We start from the raw sequence: 15237 nt of genomic DNA on the forward strand, positions 1-15237 counted from the left end.
AATTTATTAAGGAAAGAAACACCAATATGAAAATAATGAAATTTTGTTAAACATATTTAATCCAAAGTGTAAATGCTAAAGTATTCTCATCCCATACCCCTGTCAGATTTTCACAAATTAAATCCACAAACACCTAAGTATTTTTACTCTTATTTGGAAGACCAAGAGAAAAGTAAATAACTATGTAGCAATTTATGCCCAAATAGTTTTGCAAATATTTTAGATGATGGTAAGTACATAAGGTACATAAGTTTTATAAGCCTAAAACCATATTACTATAAAATAAAACAGAACATTTTACATTTTTTAGTATGCATTTTGGAAATTATTTTTAGGTTTCATAATTAACTAAAAAGATTATTTTTTTGCTTTATAATTTTATAATGCAAAAAAAAAAAAGAAAAAAAAAGACAAAGATAACGTGCACCAAAGTGGTGAAGAGGGCAAGCAAGATAGATCGAAAGTGACATTTCAAATAAAATCAGAGTGCAGTAATCACAGGCACGGCACAGTCATCAGTGCGTGTACCACAGAAAACTGAAGATACTTACAAACTGCAAGAGGAAAATATAATTATACTATACATCATTAATCACCACATTGCCTATTAGTCATTTAGTAGCAATAACACTACAACATGCTCTGTATTATTCAGTCTCTAAATCATTTATTGGTTTAAATATTAAATTTTCAAAGATGTTATTTTTCCAAAAATATAAAATTGAAATTGTTATCCATGCATTGCATCATAAGCAATGCTGAGCATTATTCTTCAGCACAATGCGTGTTTCTTAAAGTTGAATCTGAAAACAAAAAAAAAAGCCAAAAGCACTGGCCTCCAAAAAATTAACTCATCTCTACATGTTGGAGCAGGACTAATTATCTCTCTGGGCTTTCATCTTTTTCATTTATGTAATTCTCCTTTTTGCCAGGGAACGTTATAATCTTTCCCTGTTCGCTTTATCTCACAGCTGTACAGTTTTACTCCCCAAATGAGCTGGTCTGCTCGCCAGCTGTAATACCCCACTGTGGCAAAGTGAGCAGAGATACTGCAGAAATTAATACCTCAGAGATATGTCTTGTTGATAACATACTTGGGTGTGATATAAACTAATTCCCACAGGAACGGTCTTTGTTCTTTCCAGAGAATGTCCCCTCATCACCCTGAAAATGATGAGATTATTTGACAGTCGAACTCAGGAATCTTTCCAGATATCTGGAAGGGAATTAACTCCAAACACGACATTAATGAGCAGGATTGCTAAAACGTGAATCAGCTTCTTTATTAAATAATTAGTATACCCAATCTTAATTAAAGATATCTGAAATCCCCCGACTCATTGGAAGAAGAGTGTTGTGATGCATAATAAAAAGGTATTCACTATATTATCTTTTTGCTGAATTTACTATGTAAAAACTTATTTGAATTTAACTGCCTTTGCTAATGCATCTGCCCAGCATGAAAACTCATTTGGCAGATGATTTTAACATTACATTTTTTTCCATTGGAGTAAAAAAATGTATTATGATTATCTAGTAAGGATGTTTGACTATCAATTACTGCAGTGCTGTGAAAAACATACAGGACTTGAGAACATAATGAGAACATAATGTCATGTATGTCTTTACCCAAAACAGATTTCCCTTTTTGCCTTTTATTTAAAAAGTGTCACATATTTAAACTATTTAGATCACACAAAGATAGCTTTTGTCAATACAAAAAACATATACAAATATTTCTCCAATCTGACATAAAAAGTCACAGGGTAACACTTTTTGTTTGGTTTTAATGGTTAAAGACGGACATGTAGACCAGGTATGCCTCGGTGCCTGATTTTGTAAATATAACTCAATAGACAACATATGAAACTTTTTTTTATTCGATTCTTGTTGTTATCTCATATTTACATGTGATATTAGATGTTTGATTTGTCAAGACAAAAGTTTAAACCTTACTAAAACAAGTTTCAAAGTAAAGATTTTGAAAAATACATATCTCAAATTTACAAATTCCTATTGCGAACCATCGATGAAGCGTTACATTTCTTACAAGATGTTGGTGGTAATACACCTGAAGAATGTGCAACAACTGCTGTTACATGATAAAAGGAAGAACACTTTGCAGTGTTTGCAGTAAAGGTGACTTATTACTGTGCTAGAATCCCAACCTTTGCCTTGCTTTGCCTCCTAAGATTGCCCTCTACTCAATACATATAACATGTAAATAATTCGCTCCAGGTGTCGCATTTGGTGTGAAAGCACCTTCACAGATGAAGCATTGAATGTTACATGTATGAGATGACAGAAAAAGAGCAAATACAAACCTTGGTTGTCTTTTAGACACCTCTAAAGACACTAATTCAATTCAAACTGAATGGAAAAAATCCAAAAACCAAAAAACTTCTTCGCAACTCTAAACAAATTCAAGAAAAGATGAGATGGAAAATCATTAACATAAGCCTGGAAAGAGTTACAAAGGTATTTCTAAGGGTTTGGTTCTGTAGAGAACTGCATGAGGAGAAGACGAGACGACTCATTGAAGTAAGAAAGAAAACAGCTAAAATTCTGAAGTCATTACTCGCTTCTGTAAAGGTCAATATCAAGGACTCAACAATAAGAGACCAGATAATTGGTTTTCATAGAAGAGTTTGAAGGCTCAAGCAATGCTAACCCAAAAAAAAAAAAAAAAAAAAAAAAAGAGTATAAAGTTCCCTCCCTCATTTTCCAAAACACATTTTGAAGACCATAAAACTTGGACAATTTTTTTTATGTTGACAGGAAAGTCACACACAATGATGGCTTTGTAACTATGTGAAGGGATGGCTGTAAATGGTGGAACCATGAAATCTCCTTTCTATCAGAAAACCCTTAAAGGCTATTTCAAATAATAATTTTCCCAACTAAATATTAATCCAACTTGGGTTTAGTAGCAGGAAAATGACTCCAAACACCACAGCAGGTAACCTCTAACTGGCTTAATAAAAAAATGAAAGGTTCTGAAGTGATCAAGTAATAATTTAAATTGTTTAATTTGATCCTTATTTCTAATACATATATTACTGTGAGGAGTGTTGACCTAGTGTTGACCCAGAGCAGTGCGCTTGAGCTATAAGAAGGTTGCAAGTACCCGGTTAGATACCCACAGCCTCCACTCTGAGTTCCTGAAAAAAACCCTTAACCCCACACTGCTCCCTAGGCGCCACATAATGGCAGCCCACTGCCCCCCAAGGGGATGGGTTAGATGCAGAGGTGAATTTCTCCATTGTGGGACAATAAAGGGATTTACATACATATTTCTCCTTATTGAGAAACTAGTTACCTAGATGTACCAGCACAGCTCTACTATATAAAAAGACACATGGACCTGGTACCCTAATGGCCTGATTGACTATCAAATCAGGATTGCATTTGGCATCAGAGTAGATATGTTGCATTAATAAAAGATCAAATGTTTTTCATCAACCTTCATTTTGGATTAATTGTATAGGGGCATGAGTTTGAATGTGTGTGCATAGAATATGTGTATGGAAAAGGTATGTGATCCTTGTCAACTGCAATGGTTTATGTAACAGCCTTACCTTCCAGAGGCCACAGCACCTTCAGGCACATAAAAACCGCAAAACGCCACAGAGCAGCCATTCCCTCTATAAGCCTGTTCATGGCCCCAGGCTCATTGCTGTTTCCCTAAAGTCATGCCAGCCAACAGTGCCAACAGTAGCTGCAGAGCCTGTGGGAGGGTCGAAGATGCAGAAGCAGCCTTTCTAAAATCCCCTGCCTGGAACCAACTCTCTCACTAACCAAAGCCCCACAGCTAACCCTCCCCAGAGTTCTGCTGCAGCATTGGAGAGGAACCCCTGCAAGGGAGAGACTCCTCTGCAGGAATAAATCAGAGAACTGGGGGCAAATGGGGCAGAGATATGACCTTAAACACACCATTTATCCTGAAACTCTTATGTGAGTCTGATTTAAATGAATTCTGCAAAGCAGACTGGACCAAAAAGCCTCCATAGAGATCTAAAAGACTCATTAGCAGTTATCACAATACTTAACGCCAACTATTGGCATGTGTTGTAGAGCAACTAAATATTAGGTTTTGGGGGTATTTACTTTTTCACATAGCGCTTGGATGGTTTTGACAGAATCTGTTGCTTTATTAAATGAAATGAATATTCGTAAACTGATTTTGGCCTTCAGCCAGGTTAGCACTGTGCTTTTATAGCCTTTTGAGTAATGTGAAACGGTAAAGGCCAATTTATACTTCTGACGCATAGCCTCTGCAACCAATTAAATCTTTGCATGAGCATGCCCCCCACGCAGAGGCTCTGCAACCGTCGTCATGCACCTCAAAAAAATCCGTACTACAGGTCGGACAGCCGCAAACCCGCACAGACCACAAGCGGAAGTGTGCAGACAGAAAGCAGCTGTGATTGGTCCTTGGCATGCCTTTCCGGCTGTCTGTGTGGTCGTCCTTCTCGATTTGGTGCCGGGGCGCGCCATTTTTAAAAACCGAGGCGTAATAACAACAATGATAACCACGACGAAAGGTTGATCGAGGAGGTTCGGAAGTACAACCACTTGTACGATGCCTCACATGTTGCTTTTAAAAATAAACACTCCCGCCGGCGCCACCTATGAAGTTTTAACAAGTTCTCGAACAGGCTCCCCCTAGCGCTTTTGCGGGAAACTGTTGTGCGTCCCTAGAACTTCCAGACTGACATTGCAGAAGCATACCAGCAAAACTGGTTCACGACCAGACGCAAGCGACATTTGATACGTGCGGTTGAAGAAGTATAATTCGCCCTTAAGGTGTGACAAAAAAGCTAAAAGAGAGGAAATCTGCGATGGGGTAAAATCTTTATATCCGCACCATATATCTATATCTGAGGTAATATTCAACAAAAACACTTGTTATTCTTTTTCTCCTCACTTAGGTAACGTTACATACAATTGGTTTGGTAAAAAAAAAAACTATTAATCATATTGACCATAACTAAGGTTATAATCAATATCTAAACAGAAACATAACAATAACATCTTAAACAGTTAATTAAATGAATAAAATCCTGATTTAATTAAATGTGTGTACAAATATTTCTTTTTCAAAGTAATCAGAAGAAATGTGGGAAAATCTAACAGATTCTTAAAATTACCTTAATCATACTAATTAGTTTCCATACTGTAGGTAAATAGTTTAAGCACTACCTCCTTCTCCAGTCTTCCAACTGTCAAAGAAGATGTATTTTTTTCTATCAGTCTGAGTGTGCAGGGCAGATGGCCTTGAGCTTTACTAAGCTGTAGGCTGGAACCTTTGTGCACATAAACTTGCTTTCTTTGTAGCCGAGAACTGTAAACAGTCTGAGTCATTTTCAGGATTATTTAGTAGCTTTAATTATTCAGAATCAGTCACTGTGATTTGGAAAATGTTTGGACTGAAAAGCTATTAGTTAATGATTAGTATACGCACAATGTTGATTGTATTATCAGTTTATATTTGAATGTCTTCTGGAGGAGCCAAGTAACCTCAAACAAATTAGAAATGGTACTTTTAAAATGTGCTACATAGAAATGGCTTTACTCAATGTGATATTTGTTTTACTTGGAAGCAATTGTCAGATTTATTAGGCTACTTCATTATATATTCTAAAACTCTACAATTACAAATGACATTTTTATTTGCTGATGACAGAACTGCACCTGTAGCTCAGCTTCAGAGTGTAGATGCCCTCCACTAAGCCACCTTCACCTCAGGGAGCAACTGTCCAGCCATCCAATGGGAAACAATCACATACAGCATTCCAACAAACATGAATGGACGACTGACCACCAAATACGTTTACTGGCTTATTTTTTTCACTTTTAGTTCAGATTTGGTTATTTTGCTAATGTAATGTCATTTTTAATTGACAGTTTAACTTGTTTATCTTCTGCTCCAGAGTCTTCCTTTGCCATATTGAAGCTCAACTTTAAAACGGATACAGTCCAACAAACTGCAAATTCTAGTTACCTCTTTCTTTTATTAATGTCTTGATGCTGAATGTAAATATATAGAGAATGCATATATATAGAGTATATATATAGTTTATATATATATATATTTGTTCCTCTTTTTTTTGTAAATAACATGTTTTTTTAAAAATGGAAATCTGTAAAAAAAAAAAAAAAAAAAAAAAAAAAAAAAAAGCAATCCAGTAAAAAGTCTATTTTGATATATTGAAATGAAAACATATTTATAAATTTCAAAAATGGCAGATTTTTGCATATTTTTTAATGTATTTTTCCTATTATGTTTTACAAATTGCATTCTTTTCAATTAACTTTCTTTGGGGATGGTCTTTCCTCTAAAGTGTGGAGGGATGGCACATTTCAACTGGTCTGCATGGACGTGAGCAATAAACATTTTTATTGGCCAATGTTTGCATCGAGAGCGAACATTGGTATTGGGCTTAGAGTAAATTATTTGAAAAGAAGGAGATTCGTAAATATCAATCTAAAAAAGAGAAATGTGAAAAAAAAAATAATCTAATCAATCAAATCTAACCCTAACCCTAGAAAATATAAAATTTGTTAAAATAATTGATCAAATAAAGTTTGAAAGGCTAACATAAAAAAAAAACAGAAAAAACTAATAAAACAGTAAAGTTACTCAAAACCTTTGATAAAGAAGCTTTCCAAAGTTTAATTTCTGAATTGCATGTTTGTTCTTCAAATGTCCATTTACAAAACATGTTTGCCTGCATTAATAATGAATCAAATTCCCTCCATATATGTAGATAACAACCTCCTAAACCTGTAAGTCCTAACCGTACAGCCAATCAATGTAACAACCCCTTTAGGCCAAGGCTGCTGACCCAAAAACAGGCTCCTTGTGGGGTATTCTGAGAGAGAACAGCCAAGCAGCAGCTGCCAGCACAGCCTCAGAGTATCATTTAAAAAGCTACGTGAGTGATCGATGACAGAAGTCAATTATCACCTTGTGAATCTGTCAGAGCCTGCACTGCAGGGTAAGCATCACACACAAGCCACCTCTAACTAACTATCACAGCTGTGGACACCAGAGCAGCCGGACCGGAAAACTCTTGTAAAACATTACATTTCAGAAAGCCCACGGACATCCTCGTGCTCATGAAGTATAAAAACTGTATTTTCCTGCATCCAGACAGTAGGAGCAAGTCAGTAGAGAAACATGTTGCACAAAAATGTAATTCAAAATGCAGAATTATACCAACCATTTCTTTCCTTACTATTTGTATGTATCTATGATGAATAAATACAGTTATTTATGTTTTTCTCTAACAGGCAGAGGAGATTTGTCCCAACTGTAATGCTGCCTTGCCTGCCTCTCAAGTAGAAACCTTGTGCTGAAGGAAACAAACTAATGGCAAAGGGGTTTAGGAGGCAAAGAATGGGCAGCAAACCAGGAGAAACTGTGTCAATTTATTTTTCTAGGTAGGAGTGTCTGAGAGGCTGCTGTAAATGGATTCAGACTGAAACAGAAGCAGATGGTTAAGCGTTGTGTCTTGGTCTGATGCTTGCAGACATATTCATTTACAAACAAAATCTTATCCGGATGCTATGGAGTTTGAATAATTTTGAACATTGTGGTTATTTACTGCAAAATATATATTTTTTTAGGAGAGACCCTGTTATATAGTTAAAATGATAATATCTGAATAAACACCCCACTTTCCTGTTATATTTCCATGTATGTATGTATATACAATGAGGAAAGTGGGCATTATAAAACCCTGCTATTTTGCAAGTTCTCCCACTTAGAAATCATGGTGTCATCATAGGTGCATGTCAACTGTGAGAGACATAACCTAAAAAAAATAGGTATTTGAAGAACTGTCTATCAACTAGAATTCTGATCCTCAAGGACCTGGTTAGTCTGCCTTCAAAATGTCCACCTCCATTCCATTTATAGTCCTAAATTAGATGCACCTGTTTGATGTGGTCAGCTGCATAAAGACACTGTCCACCCCATACAATCAGTAAGAATTTAACTACTAACATGGCCAGGACCAAAGAGCTGTCCAAAGACACTAGAGCACAAATGTACACCTCTACAAGGCTGGAAAGGGTTACAGGGAAACTGCCAGACAGCTTGGTGAAAAAAGGTCGACTGTTGGAGCAATCACTAGAAAATGGAAGAGGCTAAACATGACTGTCTATCTCCCTCGGACTGGGGCTCCATGCAGGATCTCACCCTGTGGGGTCTTTTTGATCCTAAGAAAGGTGAGAAATAAGCGCAGAACTACATGGGAGGAGCTGGTCATGACCTGAAAAGAGCTGGGATCACAGTTTTCAACGTTATTGTTGGTAATACACTAAGACGTCGTGGTTTGAAATCATGCAAGGCCCAGAAAGTTCCCCTGTTTAACCCAGCATGTCAAGGCCCGTCCTAAGTTTGCCAATGACCATTTGGATGATCCAGAGGAGTCAAGGGAGAACGTCATGTGGTCAGATGAGATCAAAATAGAACATTTTGGTCACAATTCTACTAACCATGTTTGGAGGAAGAAGAATGATGAGTACCATCCCAAGAACACCTATTCTACTGTGAAGCATGGGTGGTAGCATCATGCTTTGGGGGTGTTTTTCTGTACACAGGACAGGGCCTCTGCACTGCATTAAGGAGAGGATGAGGAGGGCCATGTATTGTGAGATTTGAGGGAACAAACTCTTTCCCTCAGTGAGAGCATTGTAGATGGGTGGAGGCTGGGTCTTCCAACATGACAATGACCCAAAGCACACAGCCAGGGTAGCCAAGGAGTGGGTCTGGAAGAAGCATATCATGGTATGGTGTGGCCTAGCCAGTCTCCAGGCCTAAACCCATTAGATAATCTTTGGAGGAAACTCAAACTCCATGTTTCTTAGTGACAAACCAGAAACCTGACTGATCAAGGGAAGATCTATGTGGAGGAATGGGCCTAAATCCCTCCTGCAGTTTGTGCAAATATGATGCAAAACTACAAGAAACATTAGACCCCTGTAATTTTAAACATAGGCTACTGTACCTTATATTAACATTAGTTTTCTCAGGTGTTCAATTACCTATTTGCAGCTGTGTGATACAAATAAATAGTTAAATGGTTTTTAGATTATGTTTCAGTGGACATGCACCTATGATGACAATTTAAGACCCTTCTTTGATTTTTATGTGGGAGAACTTGCAAAATAGCAGGGGGTTCGAATACTCTGTGCTCTGATGGGGGAATAATGGTAAACCACCAGGCAAAAAAGAAGAAAAAACTCAGAAATCTGGATGATTTCACTCAGATGACCCACTTCTTGTATTATTATGATGCAATTATGGCATAAGCTTCTAGCTTTATTGTGGCTAATGCATTATTGAATTAAAAAGTCCATCTAACTTGATGAAAAAATGTTTTTGCGTTTAATTTTTACCCTCCCAAGTCGTCATGCTATTTGGCGTCTCTTTCATGACACCATCATGTTTGACTTTACAGTGAGACCCCCCCCCCGTATTTCTGTGGGATAAGTTTTTGTTCCTCACCTGAGAAATGTGTTGCTCTCTCTTCTGCGCTCATGATTGTGATTGGTCTGCTACCTTGAACCCGTCCCTTTATACGTACAGCGTTCAGATAATGCTGGATTGTGTTAACAAGTTGATACCTCGCTTTGCGGTGTAGCTGAACCTGACTGCAATTGGATAGGATAAACTAGGTTGGGCTCGCTTCGTGGTATGGGCCTCAGGCCTCAGTGGTCATACTGATGTTGATGCAGAGGGACTGAATAAAGTGATATGAGTGAAGAGGTGGAGGAAAAGACAGATGGGAAGGGACAAGACGAGGAGGAGGAAATGATGACGAAAGGAGAAATAAAACCAATAAAGAGCAGAGACCTAAAAAAAACAAAGCAATGCCAGGTAGAGGGTCAATATGCAGGACTGGGTCAGCATATAATTTTATTCATCTTTTGATATCTGAGGATAGTGGGTAGAAAATATGTTTAGCTTTATCTAAGGAGTTAGCATTTTTGTTTTAGTTACAAGTTGCTTTGATCTTTACAGTATAAAAAGCTGCAAATTGAATTAAATGTAAAATTGTAATAATTTCCATTATTAAATATATAGAGAAACAATTTACATTTTTGGAAAAATATACATTTTGTTAACTCAAATTATTATTATTATTTTCTTTATTGCACATGCATTCTCGTGCCATGGGATTAAAGGCCTCTCCAAACCAAGCTTCCAGGCTGAATTCAGACCCCAGCCAGTATCTCCTAGATATTCATTGTGACACTGAGCTGGCTACGCTTTCAGCTCTTGGCTGGGGTAACATGTGGGCAAAAACATGCCAGGTGGCTCTCCGGGAGAAAACTAGGCTGTTGCTGACCACTGATCTTGTTGAGCAGGGATTCAGCCCAATCCTCCACACAAAGTCCAAGTTCTACAATCACTTGGACTTGGTGGCTTTAGGTGAACTATGACAGAAACTCCCCCGCTATGCAGTTTGCTGTAATAACAAAAAAAATCACTGGAAGAGAAACACTAGATGAAAGGCTTTCTCTAGCTTTGTAAGGTTTTAATACATTTCCTTTGAAAGTTATCCTAATCCTTCTGCTTCACCTCTTCTAAGGTGCAGGCTTGTTTTCTGCTGAAAGAAAAAATATTATTAAATGTTATCTGGCATTTCTGATTTGTGGTTGTTTAATCAATATGTAAATGTTAGATTATAATCCGTATCTGGGGAGCTGTTTTTGTGACAATCTATGTTTGAATTGAAATCTTTAGCCTTTTTTTATTGGTTACTGCCAGGCCTGCCTAAAATACATTTAGTAGGTTACTTTTCTTTGAAACGGCTGAATAAATGTGGAAAAAAGTTTATATAATTTCTTTCCACATGGCTTTCTTCACCCATAAAAACGTTTGTCATACATACATGTGCTTCCTTGATTACTTTGATGATAAATGCAGAAACAACAATATTAGCTATAACGAGAATACATTTTCGAAAAATATTATTTTCAACAATAATATTTATTATTAGTTAAAGTATTAGCATCTTGGGAATCAAATTGTATCTAAGAATTATCATTTGAAAAAACAACCGAGAAACAAAAGGTAAATACAGAAGGGGAGGGACAGGATGGGGAAGATGTAGAGCTGGTTGGAATTTTACTTTGCTCTCAGTTGAGGGATTTTCAGAACAAAAAGAATATATATAAATATAATAATAATATATATGTATATAACAAGAAGAAGACGTTGCAAATAAGCTTTGTTTCAATCTGGGTTCTCTGTTGGGTTTTCAGACTTACAGAATCAATGACGGCTCTGATGCTGCTTGACCCGAGTAATGCGACACTTATAGCCTAAGTATAGGAGTGATTTGTACGATGTGAGTCTTTATGTGCTGAACCACCTTCAGTCCACTCATTGTGAAGCTTCCCCAAATTCTAGAAAGGATTTAGATAGACAATCCTCTTCATGATGCAGTTCTCCCTCTTTCTGTCACATCTTTTCCTTTTTTCTGCTGTTCAATATTTATTTCCCAGTTTTATAAAATATATATTTTTTTAAATTGTGTTTTTTATGATCTGTAGGCCATAACCATGAAATGACAAAGAAAGATTTGAAATATTTCACTCTTTGTATAAAAAATGCATATAAGAATTTTCCTTCCTGAAGAGAGCGACAAAAACGGTTAAACTTTTGGGCAACATTTATTTTACTGTTAATATATAAATACTAGCTCTTTTGCAACACAGTTAAAAACTTCACCCTTTTTCCTATTTTGAAGGGCTCTCTTTATAACTCGTTTTGGGAACTGTTATCACTGTAACATGTTTCCTACTACTTTCATCTCCTTGTCCTAAATTTCTGCCACCCTAACGTCCTTCTACTTTTTTCACATTACTTTTTACAAAGTTACAGCCATATTCAATGAATTAGGAAATAAACGTTAAGCTTATTTATTTCACAAACTCAACTCACTAAGGGAAACACATTTTATAGTTCATTACACATGCACTGATGTCTTCAAGTCATTATTTCTGTTAATGATTATTTTCCACTAACAGCTAACCAAACACATAAAAATAACAGCTCCATTTTAATATAGAAATGTTAGAGCAATAAAAAAAGCTGTTCCAATACAGAAATGCATATTTAAATATTAGCCTAAGGAATTTTATTTTTAAAAACCCTTTTAATGGACAAGCGACCCAGATCAGAATGTATGTTTATTTGTTAAATGTGACAGTAACATGTCTTCTTTAATTTTCCTTGCAATTGTTACTGTATTTACTTTTGCATGCTTTCTCATACAGCGTTTAAAACCTTGATGTATAGTTTCTGCTTACCGTTGACTTCTTGAGCTCCTGCGTCTGTGAAAAGCATGCTCATCACCTCCTCAAAGTTGCACCCAGGCTCACACACGAGGCTGTCCTCGGCTACGTGATGCAGCATTCTCTTGAGAACATCATCCAGGGAGGCGGCTGTCTCATCCAACAATATACTAGCCCTTGCCAGGAAGCCATCCAAGTCCCGGTGTGCCCGAACCTCCTCCTCAAAGTTCATGAGCTTCACATACTGTGGATGAGATTTACTTATATCATCACTTGACTTAAAGCCACAGAGTCCATGTATATTCAAGCAGTTTGGTTTTTTGTTTTGAAAAAAACTAACAAAAAAAAACTTTAAACTTTTTTGCACTAAACATAACTGGAAAAAAAAAACTTGTAAAGAGAGCAATTCTAGCCCGAACTGCAAGTCCTCTGTGTCATGGTGCAAAATGTATTTCATTTTCACTCATAGTCCTGATTTTTATATAGGGATTAAAAACACAAGATATTCTGAGGAAATTGTCCCTAATCATGCAGATCATATAATGACATTGGCTGTCATGGCACATAAATCAAGGCGGCCATCTTTGGGAGGTTGACGTGAGACCAGAACAAGCATGCCAGAGGCTGATTTCACAGTATTTTGGGATTTCTCATTAACATGTTGGTAAAAAAAAAAAACCCACAATAATTTCACTTTTTTGCTTTATTGGATTTCCTTTATTTAAAAATTAAAATGAAATACAAAGATAAACCTGTCCTTGAAGATTTTATTTTTTGTTGTTTTTTTTGTGTTGTTTATTAATGACCAACAGAACCAGCGTCTTCAATGAAATAATGTTCCTTTTTAACCTTACAGATGTTTCGTATCAGTTTATAATTTTCTGTCAATATCAAAGTGTGGACACTGATTTTGCTGGACATGAAAATGGCTTCTTGAGAGGACACATTTTGCTCATTATTCCGGTAAAATGTGGATTCTAACATAAATGACACAATACAGGAGGAGTAACAGTTCTAGTCACTAATCTTTTTTCTTTATATATATATATATATATATATATATATATATATATATATATATATTTTTTTTTTTAGGTTCTAATGGCCTTTATTTTGTTATTTTTCAAACAATGTGGACAGGAAAGTGGGTTACAAGAGAGGGAAGCAACACATTCAGCAAAGGTCAGCAGGATCAGGAACTAACCTGTAGCAGCTGGTAAATGGTTTAGACCCTCTCCCTTCACACCATAGCAGCACCCCAGTTTTTGATTGTTATTGTCTGTTAAACTAATTAACATATTCCTCTATCAAATGGTCATTAAGATAGTATTTAATGTTTTTTTTAAAAAGAGAAAAAGACATTTTAAGAACAATCAATGAAGATTTTCTTCGTCTCAAAACAAGGGAACAAATTAATCTAGCAATTCTTTGACTATGTTGATTCCACTAATAAATCCTGTGAATTGGACACATTCTCTACCCTTATTCCTTTCTGAGAAGACACACGAATATGTCACCCATAATGTAAAATTCACAATGATAATTCTTCTTATATGTTTTATTTGACAATACAAAACAAATGATAATCTACAAAGACAAAGTTCATAAAACCAGATCAATCTAATCTTTGATTTCCTTGAACTGAAGGATGTTAATTTTCTTTGTGATCGGGAATTTGAGAAATCTAGAGAGAAATAAGAATATACAGTGACATTTTAAATCATGTATATCAACCATTTTTGTGAATATATGTGAGAATGTATGAGGGCCTTATTTGATAATTATTTAGCTAAATATATTACAGTTAACTCTAATAAAAAAAACTATATGAATAATAAAAACTATACGAATCTATAACGCATTTGGCAAGTTTGCTTGAGTTAAAGCGCTGACAGATCCACTGCTCTCAAAGCTAACTGTTAATTTCCAGGGAATGTAATGAAGCTCTCCATTGTCAGAGTGTAGAAAGAATGTTTTCCACCACTTTTGGTTTTTGCGTCATTTACGTGCAAAACGTTTCTGTGCTCAGACAACTGGGCTTATGAAACAAATAAAAACATATAATTAAGGCTCGTTATCTGTTTTTTTATTTTTTATTTCATTTAGTGCAAAAGAATGGGAAAACAAAATAATGGGAATAAGGAAGGAGGATGACTCTTTCAGACGGATTTTGAATAATAATACCACTTATTGTGATGGATTTGTATAATATATTATGTTACATGATTTATAGACTTCATTGACTTCATAATGACTATGCAATGTGATTTGCTGATTGGTTTTTTATTATAAATTAAAGTAATCTACTTATGCTATGAAATACTTGAGTCTTGAGTCCCCCTGAAAATTAGAACAGTCTTTGTTCGATGCTGTAGCGCACATATTGTTTACATTAGGACCGGTCTAACAAGGGAGCACCAATATGGCGGCCGATGGCTTCACTTCAACCCCGTACTACCAACAGCCAATCAGCAATCCAATAAATACATAAAGATCAGTGGCTACAGAAGAAAGGTTTAGATCAAGACTTAAAAATATGATATTAACAGAAGGTCTAATGTGTCTGAACAAGCGCTAGTTTGCAAAGAAGAATGGACAACCATGTTATATAATAAATAAATCTTTGTGAAAAAATATATATACTTGAAAAAATAAGGAAGATAGCAAACAATTGTTGTTGGCTTAGCAAGCATCAGCCAGATACCGGAGAGAGGACTAGTTCCTGTTTGGGATCAGCCAATGGGTATGCAGGTCAAACCTGCTGATGCCGATTGGCTGAGTTACGTCGTCATTCACTTAAAAAGTGTCATCATGAAATACAAAGTAAAGGGGAAATACATCATTAAAAAATAAATATCTGACTTATTAAAAGTTACATTTTCAAATAAAGACTTCCTGAATAAATAAAAAAAATCATGAACA

The 15237-nt window shown here is 36.0% G+C and overlaps 1 protein-coding gene across 1 annotated transcript in view; it reads right to left on the minus strand.

The window, feature by feature from the left end:
• slc4a11 (solute carrier family 4, sodium borate transporter, member 11) overlaps positions 1 to 15237 on the minus strand; it is a 143165-nt gene that overhangs the window by 96927 nt on the left and 31001 nt on the right. The window contains exon 4 of the mRNA XM_015401306.1: positions 12331 to 12559. Within this exon, the coding sequence (XP_015256792.1) occupies positions 12331 to 12559 (229 nt within the window). The remainder of the gene's footprint in view (positions 1 to 12330; positions 12560 to 15237) is intronic.

The sequence above is a fragment of the Cyprinodon variegatus genome, unplaced genomic scaffold, assembly GCF_000732505.1.
Source record: "Cyprinodon variegatus isolate N-32 unplaced genomic scaffold, C_variegatus-1.0 Scaffold1207, whole genome shotgun sequence".
Lineage (NCBI taxonomy): Eukaryota > Metazoa > Chordata > Actinopteri > Cyprinodontiformes > Cyprinodontidae > Cyprinodon > Cyprinodon variegatus.